Source organism: Nelumbo lutea, chromosome 6 (assembly GCF_056320005.1).
Source record: "Nelumbo lutea isolate HS-2025 chromosome 6, American lotus-T2T, whole genome shotgun sequence".
NCBI classification, from domain to species: Eukaryota; Viridiplantae; Streptophyta; class Magnoliopsida; order Proteales; family Nelumbonaceae; genus Nelumbo; species Nelumbo lutea.
This window is the reverse complement of record NC_142689.1, coordinates 12,605,477-12,630,449: the sequence shown is the minus strand read 5'-3', so window position 1 is coordinate 12,630,449 and position 24,973 is coordinate 12,605,477. Positions and strand designations below refer to the sequence as shown.

The 24,973-nt window shown below is 38.7% G+C and overlaps 1 protein-coding gene, 2 long non-coding RNA genes and 1 pseudogene across 4 annotated transcripts; all 4 read right to left on the bottom strand.

Annotated features, from left to right (window-relative positions):
• Positions 1-1,083: 1,083 nt before the first annotated feature.
• Positions 1,084-2,446, bottom strand: LOC148847391 (uncharacterized). Its single transcript, XM_088949882.1, has one exon. It carries the CDS (start codon positions 2,004-2,006, stop codon positions 1,263-1,265), a length of 744 nt encoding a protein of 247 aa, XP_088806008.1. The 5' UTR covers positions 2,007-2,446; the 3' UTR covers positions 1,084-1,262.
• A 10,102-nt stretch (positions 2,447-12,548) lies between these two features.
• LOC148847390 (putative galacturonosyltransferase 3) lies at positions 12,549-14,296 on the bottom strand (annotated as a pseudogene). Its single transcript, XR_016100872.1, has 2 exons — positions 14,049-14,296; positions 12,549-13,963 (listed from the first exon to the last, which is right to left on the bottom strand). The product of XR_016100872.1 is annotated as a putative galacturonosyltransferase 3 (transcript).
• Positions 14,297-15,628: 1,332 nt separating this feature from the next.
• Positions 15,629-19,056, bottom strand: LOC148847389 (uncharacterized). The gene is made up of 2 exons (XR_016100875.1): positions 18,196-19,056; positions 15,629-18,054 (listed from the first exon to the last, which is right to left on the bottom strand). It is a non-coding gene; the product is annotated as an uncharacterized LOC148847389 (long non-coding RNA).
• Positions 19,057-19,914: 858 nt separating this feature from the next.
• On the bottom strand, positions 19,915-24,896 carry LOC148847388 (uncharacterized). Its single transcript, XR_016100874.1, has 6 exons — positions 24,759-24,896; positions 22,946-23,212; positions 22,108-22,317; positions 21,093-21,275; positions 20,856-20,961; positions 19,915-20,050 (listed from the first exon to the last, which is right to left on the bottom strand). It is a non-coding gene; the product is annotated as an uncharacterized LOC148847388 (long non-coding RNA).
• Positions 24,897-24,973: the final 77 nt, after the last annotated feature.

Sequence of the window (24,973 nt, the reverse complement as noted above, 5' to 3'; positions counted from 1 at the left end):
TAACTTTTGACAATTGCCACTGCCAGTTACAAAGGTATTCAAGTCTATGCAAAGTTGTTTAATTCGTAAGGTATGTCCTCTTTAAGTTTTTCCTCCTCTACCATAGCTATGATTTTCCACCACATGAATGATAGGGAAGCATATCCTTCTTGCAAAAAAGTTGGATTCAAAATCCAATATGCCCTTTAATTTTATTGGTAGAAGAATATTTCAAGCCATCAGCAACTAAAAAATTGATAATTTTTTACTTTTATTATTTCAAAGGTCATATTTTTTTAAGGCTGTATAATCGTTTACCCACCACCACATAATGCCTCTTCAAATTTCTCCTCCAAAAACGTGATCTACCAACAAATCTACTACCAAGATCTATTCACAGGTCCTCTCCTTCCATCTTCTCACCATTCATAGCAACCAATGCAAAAGACATCATCATTGCATCAAATAGAGACATGGCACAACTCAATGAGACAAATTCTATCTATGCCGAAGGAAAACATGAAAAAATGATGAGAAGATTAAAAGAAACATATGATACAAATGTTTTTCAGATGTTAACATATATTGCTTCCCAATAAATAATGCCAAGTGCTTTCCAAGTTCAGATTACTTGACTAATTTTTGTATTGGTAATCTTTCTTTTTTCTATAGTAAGAATAAAATTCATTAACGCAAAAGGAATTATATCCAGAAAATTGTAGTTCTTTTAACTATTTAACCAATTAACTCCCACACAGAGGGGAAAAAACTAATGTCACGAAGAAAAGTAAAGAGAAGTAAATTGAAAGAGAAGGAAGAAAAAGAAAGAAGAGCCCAGCATAATCATAAAAACAGAAACTAATTAAAAGGGAATATTTACCTCCAGCAGCACAGCCCATTACTCCATTTACCCATTCTACAAACACCTAATGTGTGTAACTAGGAACAAGATTCAAAATATAAATTATTAATGATTAAATGTTGAAACCTAGTTACAGTACGCAATCTTCCAATGGAAACTAAATAACTCCATTAACAAATGAGGTACCCAAACTTAACTATAAAATAAAAGAAAACAAGAAAGAATTGCTAAGCCACCAAGAATGTTGAATTGATGAATGAGTTTCATTTCCATCATTCCATGTGAGACCCAAAATTCATGCTGGCTTTACAAAGAAAGCAAAACAGAGTGAAAATGAATGCTAAAGGTAAAGAGTTACAGCTACAAGAAATGGAACTCCCAATGAGGGAATTCAGTTCCTAGCACTTAACATCAGTCCCGTTTAAAATATAACTAACAGAGAAAATAATGTATAGATCAAAAAACACGCATAAGATATCAAACCCCGATGCTCATCCCCACAAGAAGCAAGCTCAACCAGAAGACGTGTGCAGACCCTCGTCGACCAAAGCACAAAAACAGCCGCCATGGAAAATGCAACAACTCCTCCTTGCGGAATAAACAAGGATAACGCCGAAAAGATCACTATTGGCAGCATACAGTAACCAAGGAGACTCAAACAACGGTAGAGATCCAAATTCCCATTGCGACCCGCCAACATATTGAATACAACATAGAGGAAAAGAGAGGCAAACGTGACCCAACCCAAGATAACGCCGAAATGGATCTTCCCAGCGAGCAATTGAAAGAGACCAAAACCCATAAGGAAGATAAATGGACCTGATAAATCAGCATCTTCATGGAGATTGGCGTTTACTCTGAAAGGGTTCAAGATCGATACAGTCTTCCTCCAGATTTGGCGAGTATTGATTCCAAGCTCTTCAAGTAGAGGCGGCTCGTCCTCGAAGTTAGAACCAATTCCCACACCAGTTGCGCCAAAAACAGGAGCCGAGAAGGATGTCGGTGGAGGGGCAGATCCAATATCAAATGACATAAAGGGGAGGTTAGGGTTTGCAGGGCGAGGTGGCTGGAACGGCGCCGTTGGGACTCGCCGCTGCTGCGGAACGCTCCCGGGATTCCCGCCGGAAGGAAACACTACGGGCGGGACATTGAATTCTTTCGCCATGTACGAAAGCTCAAATAGGGGTCAAAAAATGAAAGTTTTCACTTTTCAGTGCTTCAATTCGTTCCTAACCGTAATTTGAAACGGAAAAGTGCCCAGAAATTCGAAGCGAGAGCGCTTACATCAGATCAATTCCTCAGATGGAGCACAGCATCCGGCGGTCGGTTGACAGTTGCAGAGAAGAGAGACCTTAAGAGGCTTCTGACGGAGTGGAATGAACTATGAAGAGAAAATTAGGGATTTATTTCAGAAAGGAGACGAGAACTAGGGTTTGCAGATGATGGAGAAATGAAAGCTGAAAGTCGCTTCTTAGTGAATCAGTGTAGTTAAAGGTAGCCCTCCTCCCCAAAGAGAAGCGACGACAGATCTTTCGCCATGTCTCCAACTCTTCCAGGCTCCCCATTGGTTTGGTGGCAACTACAGCGAGCTCTTCGTGACTGTTTTACCCAAGGGGCTATAAGATTGTTATAGTGTCAATGGCTTACAAGCGAGGGCACAATTGGCATTATAGGACATCATGCGAGTAAGTGACACGGCATAAATAAATGTATGTAGAATGGAAACTTCGTGAAGAAGAATGGAATGCCATAGATGTGGGTACTGTTTGGATGTTTATTAATAAATAAAAAGTACTGTTCAGACCATCCTTTCTTTTATGGGTTTTTGGCTTTTTGCTTTGTCTCTGACTCTCTGTAGGGTAGCGGATCGAATCGGATCGGACACAGTATCCAAATCTGACCCGTTTTATATTCGAATTGACCAACTGAGGGCTGGCTAGTTCGAGGCTCGTTGGTGTGTTAACTGGGTTGTTCCACTTGCATGGTTGGTATAGACCACTGCATAGTTACTAGCTTGCGATTGATGCCATCGATGAAACTCTTTGTTATTCCACTCATTTTCCACCTCTTTTAACTCATTATCTGGGAAAATGGGATTTTGGCTTGGGAATTAAGGGTCCGTTTCGTTTGCAGGAATAAAGGTTTGGAATCGGTTATTCTGATTCCAATTGTTTGATTGGGCGAAAACGGAATTCCATTCCCATTCTTTTTAGAATGGCATTCCCCCATTCTTGTCTTTTTCTTGGGAATGAAATCCTATTCCTGTTGATTTTAATTCTCATTCTCATTCCTGTTTAAATCAAACAGAATATGGGAATGGACCATTCCGATTCCAATTCCGAACGATTTCAATTCCAATTCTGATTATAAACCAAATGGACCCTAAGTTTAAAATGCATCTAAATTCATTTTAAGAGCCATTACCTTCCACAATTCAAGTTTTGGAATCAAAGGTAGAGGTGTAGGTGAAATTCGCCCTTAATTCTTGTCTAGGTTCAAACCAAGGTTATTTCCATGAAAAGGGACCTCCTTGGACACACATCAATACATCAGTTGAAATCAACTCAGTGGATGTTCACGCATTCCTTCTTAACAAATTCTCCCAAGACATCCCAAATGTGTAATGGCTAAGAGATTTTCTAAGTGGAGATTCTCTCTTCCTAGAGAATTGAGAGGTTTTTTAGTTCAACATTTTTGGTGCTTGAGTTCATGGTTATGTTCAACTCTGGAGGGTCTAAGTACATGAGATTCTGGTTCGTGTCTCTAGCCTTAAGATGATGGAATTAAGGGTCCATTTGGTTTATAGTCGGAATTAGAACCAAAATCCTCTAGAATTGGAATCGGAATGGTCCATTCCCATATATGTTTGGTTCAGACAAGAATGGAAATGAGAATTAAAATCAGCGGGAATGGGATTTCATTCCCAAGAGGGGCAGAGAATGGCCATTCCCTCAAATGGGGGAATGTCATTCCAATAGGAATGGGAATGGGATTCCAATTCTGCCCAACCAAATAATTGGAATCAGAATAGCCCATTCCGATTCCAATTCTAAACCCCTATTCCTACAAACTGAATGGACTCTAAGTGTTTTCAGGTAAGTACTATCTCCATTTTTTTTATAGGTTTGCTTTGTTTTAAGGAGCTTTTACTAAGTCCCTTTTCTTGAGTTCGTGCCCTCTACTGAAAAAAGCATGGGAGCGTGAATTCCATGAAGGGTATGGCTCATAAATTTGTGACCATCAGTTTAACCATTTGCATTATTCTTACCCATGCATCATTATAGAATGATAGTTCTCTTTCCTCATATAATATTTAAAATCAACATGGTCATCATTTAGGCCAAATGGTTTTATATTGTTATTTATCTTGTTACATGCATTATAGAAAGCTAGAATTGCATTTAGTTGTGTAAAATGGGGCTTAAGCCTTTTTTTTTTCTAAGGCAATGCTATTCTACTAGCCTTTGCCAGTGGGCCTTGAGCACTAGATAGGTATCCATCATTCTTATTCCATGAGTTGTGGTTTATTTGCGTTAAGAATATTTAAGACATTAGGGGATGAAATAGAGATTAGGGCCTTGGCCCAAGACGTGTGTAGTGCCAAACCCCTTCCACACTCATACTTTAATTCCTTACATAGGCTAGTTAGACTTGGTAATTTGGAATCATTTAAGGAATCATGGAACTAAAACGTTTTTTTTATTATTATTATACTGTGTGTTTCCAAAATTTCCCCAAATTCTTACATTCCAACTTCATATTTCTCCCCAATTTAGTAAAAATCAGGTGGCAACTCCTTAAACCAAACACCCCCACTCGCCCCCTTTGTTATGACCCTAGCTCGTGGGTTAGACACTCCCTAGTCAGATTCAAACCAACAAGCCAACAAGCCATTGAAGTCGCACATTGGGAACGTCTCCATAGGTATCCATGGGGAGATGTTCCTAGTGTGTAGGGCTACAAGTCAGGTTGAGGCCAACCCTAAGTTATAAACCCCCAACCCTAACCGAAACTAAATTTCTTTAACCCCAACCTTCTTCCCATCCCTTAAAATCTCGTAGAACTTCTTAATCTTAGATCTTAAATCAATTTTCATTACATACTAGGCATGTCCCCATACTAAGTATGGGTCCATGATCTAAATTATTTCATTTTTTTAAATATTCTATATTAGAAATTTTGAACGGTGTATTTGTGATAGTTTTAATGGGTCTCACCATGTATGCTTTTTATTCGGTTGAGAATGCATCTATTAATTTAAATATTTTGAAAGAGTAACTTGAATTTTGAATTTTATTTGAAACTGTAACTAACTACTTCTAAAATACTGTTTTCTGAAAACTTAGAGTGCCACATGTCTAAATGGGGGAGGCTTCAGCCCACTATCTTTATTTAATATATAGATAATAGATATTAATCCTATGTTTTGTTGATTTTTTATTGGTTCTTTAAGTACAAAATTCAGGAAAAAAAAGTAGTGTTTGAAGTGACTATAGTTTATTATGATGACTTTTAATAGATCTTTTATGGGCAACAAGCTATGGGTGGCAAATAACAGAGAGGAGATAAAGAATAAAATATTCAAAAAATATAAAATATGTTATTAAGGTTTTAGTATTTCCGATTAGGATTAAACGAAGTTATTATTTAAATGAAATAAATTATAGTATGTGGTGGTGGCAATACAACTACTATGCATCTAAACAATTCAATGTATGATATAATCAAACACACATATATAACATATATTTATATATATGATATATACTATAGAGTTGGGTTCTGACTAACCTGGCCCAAGTTGCAGCCTTACTGGTATGTGACCATACTGGATTGTTAGTCCACAACTATCGGCTTCTCCAAGTTTTCAAAGTTTCTTCTAAATGAAGCTTTTCTATACAATATTTCCTGAATATTTACTTATCTGCATCAAAAGCTCTCCTCACTAAGATCGGATCTCCTCATAATAAAAAACTATACCAACACGTTCTAACATAATCATTGTCCACACATGCCATGCATGGGTCCTAATCTTATCGTGGGACTCAACCTTATTGTGAGATGTGTGGACATAGATCATATTGGAACAATTTTTGTTGTTGTTGAGAGGAGATCCCAATTAAGTCTTCATTCCAATTGCACTTCACGATATATAGTACTAAGACTAGAAATGTATCATGGGGAACTATCCCCACCATTAACTTAAAATTTGTTGTTGTTGTTGTATTCCAAAGATGTTTTGTTGCATGTGGTTCTTTTTCTTATATAAAAAAGATGAAATATCGATTTTGGTGGTGTGAATTTTTTGGCTAAGTACCTCGTCATTTGGTTTGCTTCTAAATGGCCGATGGCTCAAGCCGAAGTGAACTTTGGCTGTCGTGCTGAGTCGAGCTGGGCAGGTTAGGTGGTGAGCTGCCTATGAAGTGCCGAGTTGCTTGTGAGGTGCTGGGCTGACCAGGTGCCGAGCTGCCTGTGAGGTGCCGAGCTGACTAGGTGTTGGGCTGGCTGGTGGCAAGCTGAATTGATGAGCTTCGTTGCTCTTTAGAGACCTGCAAGGAACCAAATGTTAGAGGACCCGGGGTGGCTAACCCGGCGAGGTCACTCCGATGCTTAAGTCAATACTCTCATAGTAGACTACGAGCTAAAAATCACAAAGTCTGAGAGCTAGAACTTACTTGCTTGCTTCTCACTTGCCCCCTATCATTGGGGTTAATGCCTTTATATAGGCTTTGCTCACGTACCGCCCCCGAGATCTCCAGGAGGTCGTGTCTAACTGATACAAAATCCTCAGAGGTAATTGCCATGCACGTTGACCATCTTCCGGAATGAGGGCTAACCTCCAAGGGTCGTGGGGTATGCATGCTGAATTTATCGGCGAACACGTCTCGCAGGTCACCAGGTCAACGAATGTGCCAGGCTGCCAGGCCGCGCCTGTGCCAGGTCGCCAAGTTGGACACCATCAACTTGGCAAGTTGTTGCCAAAGTGGTTCCGGGTGTTACCTAGTTGTTCTGAGGTGCCATGTGTCACAATATCATTAGAGGGCAAAATCCATCATCATCATTTGCCCCCCACTCCCGAGCTGAAAGTAACTTGACGAAGGGAGTAAATTTCTCCTTTTGGCCCGGGATGAATAATTCGATGAGTTCGTAAGCGTTGATTCAATTCCTTAGGCTCTGGGAGTGACTCGTAGTCCGCTTCTTGATTTTGCCCATGTCGAAGAGGCGACTGGGTCTTATGTGGCGAGGAGGTCTTTGCTAGTTAAGAATTTTGGCCCCTAGGCTCTGAGAGCGACTCGTAGTTCACTCTCCTTGATTTTGCCCATGCCGAAGATGCGATTGGGTCTTATATGGTATTTTAGCCCATAGTCTTTGGGAGCGACTCGTAGTTCACTCTCCTTGATCTTGCCTATGCTGAAGAGATGACTGGGTCTTATATGGTATCGAGGTCTTCGCCAGTTCGATACTTTAGTGCTATGTCTGCACCGCATCAACCTCGTGATGTCGGTGACCCACTCATACAAGAAGCTACTAGGAGCTCGACCTACGGGGGTGGCACTACTGACTTTAGGTCGCCAGCTCGCACGGGAGCCTTAGAAGGCTCGACCAGCAAGGGTGTCCATGCAGTTTGTTGGCCGCCAACTCCCGTGGAAGCCACGAAGAGCTCATCTTTGTAGAGGGGACCTCACAGAGAGGACTGATGAGGCTTTATCCGAGTTGAAATAAAGTTGGTAGAGTTGCTTAGTCTATTAGCTAACAACTTCCTGCATGGTCTTTGAGTTCATAAAAAATGGAAACTATAAAGCGAGAACTTTAGTTTCTAAAAAGTGAGGACTTAGCTTTCTAGAAGAAGAGGACTTAGCCTTTTAGAGGATGAGAAAGCTTTTTGTAGTGTTTTCTATAGATGACGCCAATTGATGAATTGATTTTGGTGGTGTGAATTCTTTGGCTAAGTATCTCGTCATTTGGTCTGCTTCCAAGTGGCCAATGACTCAGACCAAAGTGAACTTTGGCTGTTGTGCTGAGTCGAGCTGGGCAGGCTAGGTGGCGAGATGACTATAGTGTCGAGCTACCTATGAGGTGTTGGGCTGCCTGGTGGCGAGCTGAATTGATGAGCTTCGTTGCTTGTTAGAGACCTACAAGGAACCAAATGTCAAAGGACCCGGGGTGGCTAACCCGGTGAGGTCACTCTGATGCTTAAGTCAGTACTCTCATAGTAGACTGTGAGCTAAAAATCACAGTCTGAGAGGTAGAACTTGCTTACTTGCTTGCTTCTCACTTGTCCCCCTTGTCATTAGGGTTGGTGCCTTTATATAGGCCTTGCTCACGTACCGTCCCCAAGATCTCCAGGAGGTCGTGTCTAACTGGTCTGAAATCCTCGGAGGTAACTGCCATGCATGTTGACCATCTTTTGGAACGATGACCAACCTCCAAGGGTCGTGGGGTATGCATGTCGAATTTGTCAGCGAGCACGTTTCGTAGGTCGCCAGGTCGGCGCATGTGCCAGGTAGCTAGGTTGGACACTATCAACTTGGCAAATTGTTGCTAAAGTGGTTCTGGGTGTATGATATTACTCCATTATTGGCTAATAGCCCACAAAGAATGACACAACAATGATATTACTCCATTTCTAGATATCTTCCTCATTTTGACCGTGGGTGGTATGTAAAGCATGAATTTTGTTCACTACTGATTGAGGAAGAAAAGATTGGACATCAATTAGATTTCCATTGCAAATTGGACATGTTGTCAGCTACTGATGATATGGGGTTAGATCTACTTATTACGGATCCCTAAAGTTTGTAGGTTTTAAGAGGAAATTGTAAAAACCCAATGATTATTCCAAACATTTGTTGTTTGGCCGTTCACAATCCTCTATTGGATTCCTATTTTATGTTTTTACATCCCCACGAGTCACCCGATAAAGTCGTGAAATTGAAGAAGCCTCTCCCTCGACCATACTTCAAGATAAGGATTTTAGACCATAAATTTCTATTATTTTTTAAATTCCAGACCCTTTTAATTAGGAAAGCTTGATTGACTAATCCTATATCTTCCAATCCTAAACCCCCAACTTTGATTGGGTTAATCACCTTCTTCCACCCTATATGATGTTTGCTAATTTTTCCATTTGACCCCATAAAAGATTTCTTTTCATGCATGTGGTTATATTGGTTATTCTTAGGGGTGTTCATGAACCGGTTTTGGGTTGGACTTTGTCCAAATCAAAATCAATTTGAAATGGATTGGACGGACCAACAAGACATATTGAATTTGGACGGACTGGATGGACCAATATGACATATTGGATTGGACCTAGTCCTCCATAATGAATTTATATTGGATTGAGCCAATATCTGATCCATTGATAGAAGATAAGAACATAGGTGTCAATGGACCAGGTTTGAGTTGAAACAATCTAAATTAACAGGAATTTGAGCATATTGGACAATCTCTGGACTGGTCCAAAATATTCATTGGATTGGATTGGATCAGGACCATTTGTAATGGACTCATATTGGACTGGATTGGATTGGACCAAATCCAGTCCAATTGACACCCCTAGTTATTCCTATTTTCCTTGATGCTCTATTTTCCCATGCCACTCAAACCTCATTTTTTTGGTGTGCATCTTTTGTTTAATCAGGAGAAACTAAGGCGTATGCGATTTTAAAAAACTTTTGAATTAGGAATTTTAATCTATGTATCCATTGTTTTTTCTTTGGCTTGTGATGATTATGGTAAGTGGCATGTCATGTATTGAGGAAGTTGCAAGGAAATGATAAAACCAGCATACAAAAATTGGGAGAAGATTAATAAAAAGGGCTTGACTATGTGATGCTGCCCAATTCGATGTGTGCTGAATCAAATACGCAACAGATAATCCTACGAATTGGACGAAGTCGAGGTGGAAGAACAATGTCGTGCAACAAGGAGATATGCAAACATGACAGAGTTAAAGATTTGTTGATGAGGTCCCCGGGAAGGCACTTTGACGTTCATGTCAGTAATGGGGTGATATAGTCGGTCAAGTTGAGCTAGACTGAGTTAAGGAGAACAATAAATGAGCAAGAGAGCTAGAGCGCTTAGAGAGTTCCAAGAGTTGAAGCCTCTCTACCTTGAGGGGATATGCCTTTAAATAATTGAGTGTTTGACTTGTACCTGGACATGCTCGTTGTGGGGTCATTGGGATGAAGCCACCCACTGAGTTTTTCAGGGAGCTCCACCTTTCTCGACGAGGGTGCTTATCCTTGTTTGTGTGGGACTTCGCTTCTATCCGAAGTATTCGGTGACATAGTTATCTACACTTGTAGGTGAAAAATGCACTGACATGGTCCGAGGCCATCGACCACAAATGTGCACATATGGTGGTTTCGGCCAACTAAGGCACCACTTGAACACCAACTCCCCAGTTTCGAAATCGAGAATTGAGGTGCTCAGCCATAGTGGAGTGGAAGAACTCATGAACACTATGCTTAAAAATGTTTTACAAATTTCACTTTATGTTGTTCATGCAATTAAACATCAACGACAAATAAAACAAAAATGATCAATGTTTCTTATGATAGAAATGTGATAGGATTTATCCATGTGATCACCAAGTGGTATCCATCGACATGAGTGTTCCCACAAGCACCCACTAATCAATCATAGTTAGACTCTTGATAACCTTGACGGTGTTAGGTAAATCAATTGACTATAGGCGGGCTAATCTCCAATTATGGATAATTTATAATGCATAATCATGTACATATGCTTCTGTTTTATCTCTCTTTTTGTATAATCTCTAGAAAATTAATTTATTGTTTTGAATTTTGATCTCATATAGCATATGATGACATGGGAGAACATATTTTTAATTTTTAATTTTAATTTTTAAGCATAGATGAATTGGGAATTGGGAAAAGCAGGGTGCATGCCATGGAGAGACTGCATATTGCAGGTGATCTAGGGATGACGATTTTTACCCTACACAATATGTATCTTCCCCCACTTGGCATGAGGGGGGGGGGATTTTTTGCTTGAAAAAAAACCGGGTTTGGGGAAGGGACATATTTTGGGATTTTACACCGTACAAGTATGGATAGAGTATGATAATAAGTTAAAATTAACCTTGTTTGACCTACATATTGTTGGAAGACATATGAGCTTAGGCATATGACCCACATTTGTATAGGTTTGACTTTTCCCTTCCTATCCTTATCTTTTTTTTTTCCTTCAAAGTAAACATATAGGTGTTTGATTTAATAATATTTTGAATTTTATGTAAATGATAATTGGTAGCTGATTTGAGGCTAATATGTAGGTCCTTGTTCTCATTGCATGTCATGTGATGTAATCTTTGGGCATCAGTGCATCAGACACCTTGTTTGGTGTTGATTTGAGGCTAATATGTAAGTTTTCATTCTCATTGCATGTTGTGTGATGGGTCTATCCATTCCATGCTTCTACACCTAGTTTGTTCCCAAGCATCCTAAATTGAGGACATAATGCAACAATCTTGATCACCGAGTCATGGCTAGGGGGATATATCATTTCTATTGCCACTGATAGAACCATTAAAGAAGGCAACATTGAGATGATAGCCAATTGTTGTTGTTTTTAGTGGTGTTTGGAACAAATGCCATTTCTTAAGAAAGTGATACTGCATTGGCATACTGTTTTCATAGAAAACATTTTTTTTTCTTTTTTTCCTATTTGGTAGCATTATTGTTGATGGCATATGGGTTTCCTCACACCACACCTTTCCCAATTTTCAAAGTATGGTTTTGAAAAAATGTTTATTTCTTTTTCCTAAAAATTGCATAACCAAACATCAAGCGTTGTCTGGAAAATGTATTTTAGATGTGGCACTGTTATTTTCAAAGAAAGGCATCGATTCCAAACACTAGCGTTGTTGTTGCTACAATTAAGTTTTTTATTAGGAGTAAAATTAAAAATTTTGGTTGACGTCGATTTTGACTTCCAAAATGGAATTCGGCATTGATTAATGTTTTAACTTGATACTATTGAATATCTATCCTGATTCCAAATTCCAATTCTGACAACCAAACGGACCTTAATAATTTGATGGGACTTTTTTTATCATTTTTTTGGAGGAAAAATATATGATGCGGAAAGACGTGATAACCCCCGTGAATTTTGGTGAACACTACCCAATTGGTTCAATGCCAGCTGATAGGTTGTAAGTTTTTCCGTTGTATTCCTCCCAAACGGAGCTTTGTGGGTGAAATATTTACCAGCGGGAGGAATTCGGCTAATTTTATTTTCTTTTACGGGGAATACTAGCGACTAGCCAGGGGCGCCTGTGCTCAGCACGGGCGAGTAATACCGAGTAAGTGGGAGAATAAAAAAGGAACAATAGAAGCAGTAGTGGTGGGATCCGAATCCGGGTCCCTATTCATCTTGTGAACCAACAAGTTTTGTGGAATAAGCCACCTCTACTGCATATAATTAAATATGCCGCAAATAAAAAAACTAAGCTCAGATGAAAAAATAACCAAAAAAACAAAAAATCACAATGGAACGTTTATTTATGCCCTTCTATGGTAATTAAATTTTCAAAAATATGCTGAGACAGCTATTACTTCTATGAGTTCTACCCGTCTAGTTATTAAATCAAAGTCGTACACTTGGACGGGGTAAATACAAAAAAACCTGCGTCGCTTCACGTGGAAGAAACACGTGCCAGCGAGATTTAACCCAACAGTTCAGAAATGGTATATTTTCAGTTTTTTTTCTTTTTTAATCAATGAATTTTTTAAGGTCTGGTTGATAACTTGATAATGGAAGGAAAAAAAGGGAAAAGCAGAGTTGAGCATTTACATTTCCCAAGAAAAATTCAGGACTCAAAGGAAAATGCTGCTCCTCAAGTTCGTCTAATGTTGTAAAAAGACTGTAGGTAGATCAAATGGACACTTGCATAATTTCTTACCACGTCTTGCCAATGGTGGTATATCCCGGTAATATCTCGTTTCTTCCACTCCTTCAAGTCGAAGATGTTCATTCCAAATGCCCACCCTCAAGCATTTGGATCAAAATTCTCAGATATTTTTGGGTTAGAGAAGTTTAGATACTTGTCAAACCGATAAAAGCTCTCTTTACAGGTCTCCACTGCACCATTAACCATTCCATGCAGGTCGACAGACCAAACAGGTGTCAATCCTTCTGAGCTACAATATCTTCTCCAGTTTTGGGTAAACTTCAGGAAGGTAAAACCTCAGATGGTTCAGCATAGACAAGTATTTAGGATTTCTGTACTTGAGATTATCAGATCCATCAGAAAGGGAAGATGGATGATTTGCCTTGAAATAATATTCCTTGATTCGTGCAGATTCGAGTTGGCGAAGAACCGAACAGTTAGAAGAATTTAGCCACTTAAAATCATCAATGTTCTCAACTTGGATTGTAGCACTTTCCGGAGAGTTGACAAGGAACCACATCTTCATGGCTGCAAAGTTCAGTCTATCTGTGACTATATGAAAACATGTTTCTGTGGTTCTTTTGCATGCAGAAAGGTAGAATTGACAACCACAGAAGTGGCAAGCACATTACCAGAGAATATGGCATAATGGTATAGAGAAGGATTTTCCAGTTTTCTATGTTAACGATTTCTTTATTTTTGTGATTCTGCATGAAATAATCTGTTGTGAGCTGCAATGGGAGGCAATGCAATGGTTTAGGTACAATCTTTGAAGCTAGCTGGATCAAGAAGGCACTTTTCTTCTTCAGTGCATTGATACTAAGCGTTAACTACTATGTGATAACCTTTTCAAGGTCTAATTGGAGATACCTCGGATGTAACTCAGCATCAGAATTTGCTTCTCCAATAGCACGTTGATCGTCTTTGATGTGTTTCATCAAGGATTCATAGTGACCATCATCTTTCTTGGACAAAGCAATGCTTGCATATGCCTTTGCCATTATGATCTGATCCCTCATAAGCTATGAGGTGGAGTCAGAATTTGGACTTTCGTATTCTCTCCATATACAGTACTTTCCCTTGACTGTAGTGTTGGGCTGTTTGGATTGTTCAATTGCTGCTGCTTGCATTTGCTTTTCAGACTATTTGTTCTGGTGGATGAGCTCTGCAGTTTGAAGTTCCCTCCTTGCCCATTGCAGTTTCTGCAAAACTAAAAAACATGACCACCCTGAATCCATTGTCCTAAAGATATTTAGAATTTGAGATTAGAAGAATTTGACAGTCAACCTGTTGCTGGAGCTTTATTGGATTCATTGTGATGGTTGGATGATACTGCATACCTCCATCCTTGAATTGATGTTCATCAGTACAAAGCTCACTTCTATCATCCATTCCACTCATCACATGTTGAAATGAATCTTTTCTTGCCTGAATAAAGCAGTACGATGGAAACAAATAGCAGTGTTATTAATACAGAAGGAGAAGGTAGTCAAATCAAAATTTTAGACATATATTCTAGACATTACAACCTATTATATTTTAATTGGTATGACCTATTTAATGTATACAAGGATGACATGACCATTCCAGAGAATCCATAGAAAGGAGACCGGTGGATTTGTCAAGCATTCACTTCTGTACTGGAGCTTCCCAAAGTAACATTATCTTTCCAGAGTTCTCATTTTTCAATTCTAAGAAATGCCTACAACAAAAAGCTTATTTTGGACATTTGGAAACTGGCAAAAGCTTCCTGGTTGAAAGTTGCCCCATGAATAGCAGAATTCAACAAGTACATGTGAGGCACATTTATAACCCTAAAAACGCTGCCACACAGAAGGTCTCTTGTTTATTTATACTTCTCTAAATAACCTGACTGGCAAAACTTTTGCCAATACAGATGAAAATGATACTATAGTTAATAACAGGTTATAAGTTCTGTATCCATATGGCTTCCTGTATTCTTAAACTGATAGGAATTGACATGAATGAGCATTTTGTCTATCTCTTATTCTCATGCTTGACGAGAGGAGAAATTCCTACACAACATTAAAATCATTGTGCTTTTTATCAGCAGGGCTCTCCCACACCCAGGAAGCAGACAGGTATTTAGATCTGACAGTTAATTTGAATGTTGCCGGAAGCGTCACTATACGTTGCAATTATTTCAACCTGCGCAAAGTTAAATGGATTAGTGTTCTATTATTAATCTGGATTTAGCAAGGAAAATAAATTTAATTCGTTACCCCTCCATCATGATTGAATTTGAAAATAATGAAGAGAACAGAAATTGGATACCTCTTCAACTGGATTGTTGTCAACTTGACCAGCTGAAGCATATATTTTTTTTTGTAATCCTGTACCTACTTAGCCAAATTAGATGAAGAGATTGAGATAAGTGCACTAAATAAAAGATGTCACATGAACAAGAGTGGTGATAATTCAATACTTTTCGTATAAATACAATATTTGATACCATTTCAAACCCTGGTGATCATTTCTTTGATGTTAATAGTTACACACTTCATAAGGAAACACTGATCATCCATCATCATCCAAGCCTTATCCCAATTATATGGAGTCAGCTTAGAAGCAATCACTGATAAATTCCAAATTTGACAGATGGCAATAGCACTTCATTTACATTTTCTTTCCAGTAGGCACTCAAATTCCATCCACAGTTAAAGGTTCTGTTTTGCCAAGCTCCATAATACGTGTATATTAATCCATAGGGGTGAGCATGGGTTGTTGGTTCCAGGTTTTTGGGACCAGAACCCACCCTATCAAGATCAGTTCCAACGTCGGTCCTGGCCTTGGTGGTTCTGAGGCAAAGGCCAGAACAACAACAACAACAACAACCACAATCATAATTTTTTTTTTTGGAAAAAGGTAAAGTAATTTTATTCAATGAGAAAGCCAAATACAACAAGACTTGGGTCAACTAGGCCTTCCTGAGCCCAAAACATATTACAAGAACATCCATGATTTAGTACAAAGAAGGAGAGAAACATTCCGACTTTTAAACTCCTCATTCACTGACACCCAGGAGCAAATCTTCCCCACCACTTTCTGCAAAATCTCATCTTGACTTTTAGATTGATTACAAAAAATTCTATTGTTTCTTTCCATCCAAATGGACCAAAGAACAGCCTGCGGAATAGTATTCCAAACAAGCCTGCCTTTCTTGCTAAGGCCCTCCAATCTCCAACTCATAAACAGCTCCTTCACAGACTTAGGCATAGCCCAACACACCTCTAGTATTCCAAACAAGCCTGACTTAGGCATACCACAATCATAAAATGTTCAAACTTGATTTTCAATAATGAGAATATATAATTCAAAACTTACATATTATACACATTCAAATATTAAATTGAAGAAAAATGATCAATTCACTTAAGTGGCTCAATGGTCAACTGAGACCATGGTCTTTGTAACCATGAGTACTTGGGTTAAAAAGTTCACATCATCAAAGTATTTTGGGATTTATTTTAAGGAAAATTCGATTCCAAGGCTGGTTCCACCTAGGCCAACCAAGGCTGGTTCTTATGGTCAGTTCAGGTAGGGTAAACCCCTAGACCCTGGAGCCAACCTGGTTAGGGGTCAGTTCCAAGAATTTGGGATCAGCCCTACCCAGTAACATATTACTGCTAACCAATTAAGACCTATGTTACCTGAATACAGCAAGGTTATGGCGGGCTACATTATTGGATACAAAATTTACACTAACAATTGTAGAGGTATATGGGTATCATAGGTTAAGACATGCTTCAATATAATGGCTCAGTAACTTAAGGATATAGTTCTTGGGATTAGTGTTATCTTTCATCTCTTCTAAATGTAATTTAATTCTTATTTACCTATCTATGTACTTGTTTATTTCTAATCTGCCAAATCTTTTCTTTTCCTTATTTCTTGCTTTCTTTACTTTCCCTCTGATCAGTTTCCAGATCAAGGAAATACATTAATTAATAAGCATAAAAGGATAAATGTATAAAAGAAAGTTTCCCAAATTGAGAGAGAGAGAGAGAGAGAGAGAGAGAGAGAGATTAGATCTAGAAAGCCAGGATTCCACTCCAGTGGATAATCTACGAGATCATTAATTAATCCACCAAATCATTTTAACATGCAAATCAATACTATTGCACCATCACTTTATAATTGAGCTAGTAGGTGGGCTGTTCTTTTATTCTTTTTACCGTAAGTCTAAATATCTATGCATGTTTACTTGGCCTTACCTGTTTTAGAAACTCATAAAATTTGGCATTATTTTGGGGTGGTACTGATATTTTAAATTTTTAATTAACTTCCAAGATTTGATTATGGCAATGCCTTTATCTTTTATTCTAGGTTGTTCATGTTTCCAAGACTAGGGTCACTTATATCAATTCTATTAAAATTTAACTAACCCAAACAAATGGCAGTTCAAGATTTTATAACTAATGCACCTGAACTGATCAATGGTGTCTACGTGATATCATAAATGAATCAATTCTAAAAAAAATTGAGGGTACATACAGTATTTTAGAAGGTGCATTTGGATTCACAAGCAAGGCTCATTGTTAAGTGCACTTTGCCAGACTTGTTATGTTCTTTTTAATCAGTAAGAGCAAAGCTTTGTTATAGGGAAAAAAAAAGGAACAGAAAGTACAAAGTTCAAAGAACAACCAACACCCATGGAAAATTAGGACAGGGCCCTTGGCTACTCCCCACCTACAATTTAAATGTAGTATGTAATAGACTACAGTATTCTTTTTCTTTTTGATTGCTAACCATTGAATCTTTATTGGTATTGAAAAAATAATGTATAGGCAATTAGCAACTAAGGATCCATTGTTGAGCTAGCCTAAGCTACCCAGTCCCTAAAGAGTCAGTCAAACAACTAAAATGAGAAAGGTCCACAATAAATACACCAACTGATAAAAAAAGCATACCTACACAAACACATCAATAGTAAGGCAAACACAACTAGAATGAGAAACATGCGCATTGTGCAATTACCGAACAACAATTCATTTATTCAAATTTGTAATTTTTTCCCTAACAAAAAGACTGTAGGTTTTGAGCTGTGGAGGAAGAATAAGAAGGGTACTGCAAAGAGCTTTTAAAATGGTCTGGAAACAGGAAAGTACTGCCCACTTCATCTCAGTAAACAATAGCCACTGGATACTAAAATGGCTAAATATAATGGAGACAGAACTTCACTTAGTGAATGTATAAAACAAAGCATGAAACCTTTCTGTTGCTGCATTGCTCACAATCATGCAGGGGCCAATATCCTTTGAGTTCCCTTTGACTGAAAGAGCATAGGCAGGAAAAAAAGAGAGTATATTACAGAGATTGGCAGGTTTAAATCTCTCCAAAAATATGTATATAAATCTGTAAAATATACTCTTTGAATATCTGCAATAATAGACATGTTTCTGAGTGGTCTTACGTTCTTGCTGCCAGATGCCTTCAAGGGCATCAAGCAGATTGGCGTCATTGGGTGGGGGTCTCAGGGGCCTGCCCAAGCTCAGAACTTGAGAGATTCTCTTGCAGTAGCAAAATCCGACATTGTGGTCAAGATTGGTCTGAGGAAGGGCTCACGTTCCTTTGAGGAAGCTCGTTCTACTGGTTTTACCGAAGAAAGTGGTACCCTGTGGGAGATATATGGGAAACTATTTCTGGCAGTGATCTGGTGTTGCTATTGACTTCCGATGCAGCACAAGCAGATAATTATCAGAAAGTATTCTCTCACATGAAGCCAAACACCATACTTGGGCTTTCTCATGGATTTCTTCTTGGACATTTACAGTCATTAGGGCTTGATTTCCCTAAGAACATTAGTGTTATCGCTGCATGCCCCAAGGGAAAGGGCCCCTCTGTGAGAAGACTGTATGTCCAAGGCAAAGAGATAAACCAGCTGAAGAGAGAGATTACCGCGACGGTGGGTCTGGCATGGCTGGAACTACATGCAAACTAGCTAGAGACTAGTATGATGGCTGGAACTACCACCAAATAGGGGACGGTGGGTCTGGCTTCCTTCTGGGCTGATCTACCGCCAGTTCGACGGTTGAGACAGAAAAACAGGGGGAAGAGGGGATGGTCTGATCTGCAACCGATGTAGACGAGACAGAAGTCAAGCAGGAGGAGAAACCTTGAAGAAGAAGCGATGAAAGTCCCCGGTTTTTCAGAGGAAGTAGTGAGAGAGAGAGAGGGCGGGAAGATAGACATGGAAGCTGGGAGAGAAAGAAAAGTGTGTCGAAGCAAGAGAGAGAGTAGTGAGACAAAGTGGTCAGAGGAAGATGGGGAGAACGGGAAAAAAATTTTTGGACACGCGTCATACATGCGAAATAGAGGGAGAGAGAAGTGGTTACCACTTGCCTTTCATGTAAACTACAGTGTTGAACGGTAAAATTCCGTTTTGCGAAAGGAGAGATTACCCCTTTGGCTTTAATATATATATTAGCGACTAGCGAGGGGCGCCCGTGCTCAGCACGGGCAATTAATACCGAATAAGTGGGAGAATAAAAAAGAACAATAGAAGCTGTAGTTGTGGGATCCGAATCCGGGTCTCTAATGTAACGAACCAATTAATCTGTAAAAATATATTACACAACAAAGAGAAGAAATACAAATTTTATATGCACGAGTACAGAAAAGATCTCACAAAGTTATTAAACATATAATTCCCAAAAGAAATATAATTTTTATGTGTATCATAATGGAACCATCTTACAAACAAAGTCATCAAACATGCCATTCATCTAGTGAACCAACAAGTTTTGTGGAATATATCAGACGAGAAAAGAAACAAAAAAAAAAAAAAAAAATCTGATTAAGAAATAAATTCTGATTGAGAAAATGCCTAAAAAGTGTACGTTTTTACAGTGTAACTTTTGACTTTGCTTCTTGTTTCTCACGATCAAGCCTCCGGTGACCGAATACGGCGGAGGAGGCTAGTGAGTGGCGGTGCTCACCCTCGTATGTCATGATCAACATCGTCGGATCATCTACGGCCAGCTCAACGTGCTTTCTCGCCGGGCATCCCCTCAAGCTACTACACTTGTAATACCCTCTGGAATGAAATCAAAATAGAAAAACGTTTGATTTGATAAGATCTTTGCCTCGAGATTCCAGATCGAAAGCTGACGACAAGTGGATTTAAAATATTATCGTGGGTAGGGGGAACCCTTGATCGGTTTCTGGCCGTACTTTCGCCAGGAGTACTCGTCGGGTGGGATATCGGCGCATGGCGCATGTTATCATGCACATGGCTCAAGCTTTGTCTTCTCTTTGCACGAGATTTACTGAAAAACAAATAAATAATTAATTTTAATTAAAAAACAAAAATTGGATTTTGCTATCATGTGCATGGCTGACTTGCCTTAAAGCAGCTAAATGGTTCTACCATGACTGACTTGCTAACAACATCCATTGGTGATGAGAAATCAGAGGAGTTCATGTCTTTGGGGATAGGTCTAAAGGTGGCATGAACAGCAGAATCCGTGCTAGACTCTGGAAAATTATCCATTGTAATTGAACGAATGGAATTTGTGAAGACAAGGGTGGTATCATTGGCTTCCTGGGAAAGAGAGATCAGCTGGGAAATTGCAGTTATCCAGTCGGAGAGAGAACTTTCTGTTCCTGTTTTGGTGTCCCAGTCCCCATGGTAAGGCCAGCTAGAAGGTAGGGGCCAAAAAAGATTGCCTGAATAGAAGCATACTCAGGCCGGTCATCTGAATCTCATAGAAAAAGGAATGTCAGTTGTATTCAAATACAAACCATACACCTTCATCTTCTCCTAGCCCTAAGATTCTAAATAAATGAAAATGGCAGTTAAGAAAAATCTTCAGCAAGTATGATGGATACACCGGTAAAGAAGAAATATGGACATAAAGAATCTACAGTGTGCTACCTTTTATGGCCTCAATCAATTTATCACCATCACACCATTTCCTAATAACTAACAAAAAATTACCTGCTTGTGGTTGTGGAACATCAGATAAAACATTGCTTTTCTAATGTGATATTGATATCCATATAAAATATGAGAATTAACATAAATGACTGCAATGTATTATGAGAGAAAAGGAAAGAAAAGATGATCCCTGCCTGGAACTGGTAGAGGCAAATTCTGTGCATTTAATGTCGCCTTGGCCCCATCCAAATACGTCCAAAGTGGGATCCGCAAATTTAAGATGGAGGATAGGTCTGGCCCCTACATGAAAAAGAGGCAAAATGAAACTCAGTTAATTATTGCATAAGCCAACTAAATACTTTCTATTACAGGAATCAAAACTGCAATACTTGCGCAGAGAGAGAGAGAGAGAGAGAGAGAGAGAAGCAGACCCAATAAAGAAGAATAACAGCTAAATTACAGAAGTACCCAACCTCAGGACCCGTTCCCAAGGCCTTGTTCTAGGTACTCTGATTAAAAAACACTTGAAGAGAGATGCCTTTGGCTTCATTCAACTTCAATCCTCTAGCGGTGCCACTAGTTCCGACTCTTGCACTTCACCATGGCCCTCGGAGCTGCGACCCAACAGATTGAAGACTTCATCACAGATTCACAACATTCATGTGGAATTTTGTAAACATGAAGCATATAACATGTTGATAATAGGAAGAATTTTTTTCATCAATTAAACAATCAGGTAGCTAGAAGCAGAGAAATAGGAAAGATGACAACAGACTATAATGGCCCTTCAAAGTCTAGGCCACCAACCAGAAAGCAAGTCAACTCCAGACTTGGGCGCTTAGGTTGTCTGGATCAATATTGACTTCTGGGTTAGCATCTATCTACTCCTACTGACTAGGTTCATATTATGGTGAAGTTCCTCCTAATGGTACTCCATGAGAACCACTCTGCCTTGGAATATCCATGCAAAAGTGTAATCAACACTTTTTCATATTATGAGAGTGTGAAGAGTTATTTGGAACTGTCATAAATCTATGAAATACTATGGTAATCAAAGACAAAAAGGAAAGAGGAAGGAATAATTGAAAAAATTCAATGGTCACAATCCTGCTTTTAATTTATATTTAGCACAGGGAAGGTAGAATTGGTAAACCTAGGAAGACATCATGACTTGACAGAGGCATTCGTTTGTGCACAATCTTCTACTTCACAAAGATTGTGATTATAATTAGAGAATACAAGAGAAAGAACTGAAGCAGTCCATGCCTTCCGCATTCTTCAGCAATCAAAATGTAAATTATTTTTCTGAATAACAGGATATCCTAACTTCTATGGGAAAATTGTATTAACAGGTTTTCATCTTAGAGTCAAGCATTTACATAATCTTGGCATCAAAATAAATCATGTTAAGGTCTTACACAAAGCACGTAAGGGACGGGGGATTACCAATAGTAAAGCAGCTGAACATCTTCTCAAGCGCTGCTGAAAGCTCTGTATAGCTGCCATAGGTTTTGAGATCAACCTTCCATGCTAACCTTAAAGTATAGACATCCAGACCCTGACTTTACTTCAGCATCATCATTGTTCTTTGCTGGGTTGGTAGCCATGGTGTTTTTCTGAAAAGATCGAATTGGTGGCCATCCTACAACTTGAGCCCTGCTCAAGGAATTAAGAAAAAAAAAAAAACAAATTTACTTAAGTCGTTTGTCTCTGAAAGTTCACACCAATCAACTCCCTCTTTCCCTCTAAAATCAGCTCAATTAAATGCAGGCACAAATACAGAAAAGAAGAGAGAAAGGTTGCATCTAGTAGTTGAAATAAACCAAGCGAATGCAGAGATCTTAAGAACCAAAGAATAGCAAAATTCATAATATTTCATACAAAATTCACTCCCATATCCAATAAGGAGCTTCAACATCCCATACAGAAGAAGGAAACCATGGTCTGTCCAAGCAATGTGTGCGAATTACATTAAAACAGACAAGAAAGAAATAAAAAGAGATTGATATGCGAAGTGAATAAAGAGGGGGGAGGGAGAGGGAGAGTACATCATAGAGAAAAGTTAGGACACCCATGAACAACTGTGCCAAATTTTCTCTTGCCATATAAAGCTGCAATCTAACCGACCCAATATGGTTGGTCAGACAAGGCTAAATTGAGTTGTATGCAAAGTTGCAATCTCAAAAATTTACTTAGCTGAAAGCCAAGAGAAAATGAACAAATAGCCGAGCGAAGTCTTTGAGCGCATGAACAAATTTACTTAGATAAAAGGAAATAAACTTACTAGGCAACAGGAGCAACATGGTCATTTGCGGCAAAAATCTAGGGCTTCTTGTCCTGCACTGGCTTGGGAGATGGTGGAACAAAGTCTTTGAGCGCAGGAATAGCCGAAGCCGACTGCTGGTTACTGTTTTCCAAAACAGCAAGAGACTTGCCACCATTTCCAACTCTCAGAGAGAACAATGCAGAGACTCGATCTCTGCTCGAGTCAAAGATTCATAAGCTTGAGCTCGGCTCGGCTAGGGCTTGATCTTGAGAAAAAACCTAAGACCTGAGAAAGGATTTGAAATCTAAACTCATTTGGATACACTTCCAATAGCTACATAATCAATTGTTTCAAAAAAAATTAATCATGGAGGGCAAATTTTCAGTATAATTAGTTAATACCATTTGAAACTTAAAGCACACTGGAATTCAAATAGTAAGGTGTATATCTACAGCTACACATTAATTATGTTAAGTTGCATAAAAATAGAATCAGAACTTAAAGAAAGAAATAAATATGTGGGAGTTCAACTTTATGAAAAAAGAACGCAGCAATCAAGAACATGAACATAAGAAAATCATAGAGAAATCTCGCAGTATTGAAAAGGTATGCTTTCCCTCAACGGAAATGGAAAGACTGGCCAAAGAATAAATATGCAAATTAGAACATGAACTATAAATAGAACACTAATAATTTGACCAAAACAACCTAGATAGAATACTGCCTGCATGAAATTAAAGAAGAGAAGTTTCAATGCAAGAAGGGCTAAATAGGGTTATGATCTACACATTTGATGACTCAGTTCAACCAATGATATGATACACATTTCTACCAGTATTTGCATCATAGGGACCTAATCTCTTCCTAATATCCAAGCAAGCCACACATTAGGTGAACCAAAGTCAACATTATCTTGCCAAGCATGTAATATCAGACAGTCATATGCAGATTTCAGGAAGATATAGAGCAAAAGAAAAGTAATTACATGAGATGAAGCTTGATAAGACCAAGCATCATTGGATCAAGACAACATGAAGAACCTTTCCACACCATGTTAGAAGGCCAATTAAAAAATATCTAATCAAAATAATTAGATATATTTCATAATAACTACTGATGTACTTTCCTGAAAACAACAGAATATCTGTCAACAATAATCATCAGCTATTGCACGGTTTACTGAAATTCAATAAAGTCCATGCTAATTGACAGCCCTCCCTTTTAATATAATTATCCTTTACAGGCCTTAGTCATTTCTAACCAATTTCTGCTGAAAACCCAGGACTTTAATTGATTTTAATTCTAGTTGTTTTCTGCTGAAAATCCAGGAACCTTGCTTGAGTGCTATTTGCTGGAATGTTCTCAAGTTGTAAGTGCTATTCAGAAAATCCAGCAAGTAACACCAAGAGTAAATGCTATCAAGAAATAATAATTCTACATATTATTAACACTAAACATGGAAGTAACACTAAGAGTAAATGCTATGAAGAAATACCTGCAACAAAAGGGAAAGTTGAAGAAGTAGAAGGAACATAGAAGGAACAGGGAAGAGAACTGAAAAAGAGCACCCAGGGAGATATAAAGGGAGGGTATAAATAGAGGTAAATGGCAGATAAAGACAAACATTAAATCTTGCATTAAATGCATTGTGAAGAAAGAAATTATAAAGATATCCTTTACTTTCATCGAAACCATTAATCATCTCCCAAATGCAGATATTTTTTATCCTAAAATAGAAACATGTTAAAATGTTAATAAGAAAAAGCTTAAAAAAAACCTGAAGTAGAAAAAGATTAACGTTAAAGGCGGCATTTAATAGCCAAGAGGTTACCTGCCGTAGTGCAGGCAGGATGCCATGTAGTATACGCAACAGCCTCTACTACTGAAACTGCTGTTGATGGAGTGTCTCTTGGGTGCAAGCCATCATTGCACACGTTGGAGGTGGCATTTTGACGCAAAATCAACTCCGGTGGCAAGTGGACAGGAATGGTGGGCTTAACTCCAAAAGCCTCAGAGATGAGGTCCGATGGGATTCCGCCGTTGGAA

Coding starts and splice junctions, on each gene's coding strand:
- LOC148847391 (XM_088949882.1), bottom strand. CDS start 2,006: ATGGCGAAAGAATTCAATGTCCCGCCCGTAGTGTTTCCTTCCGGCGGG.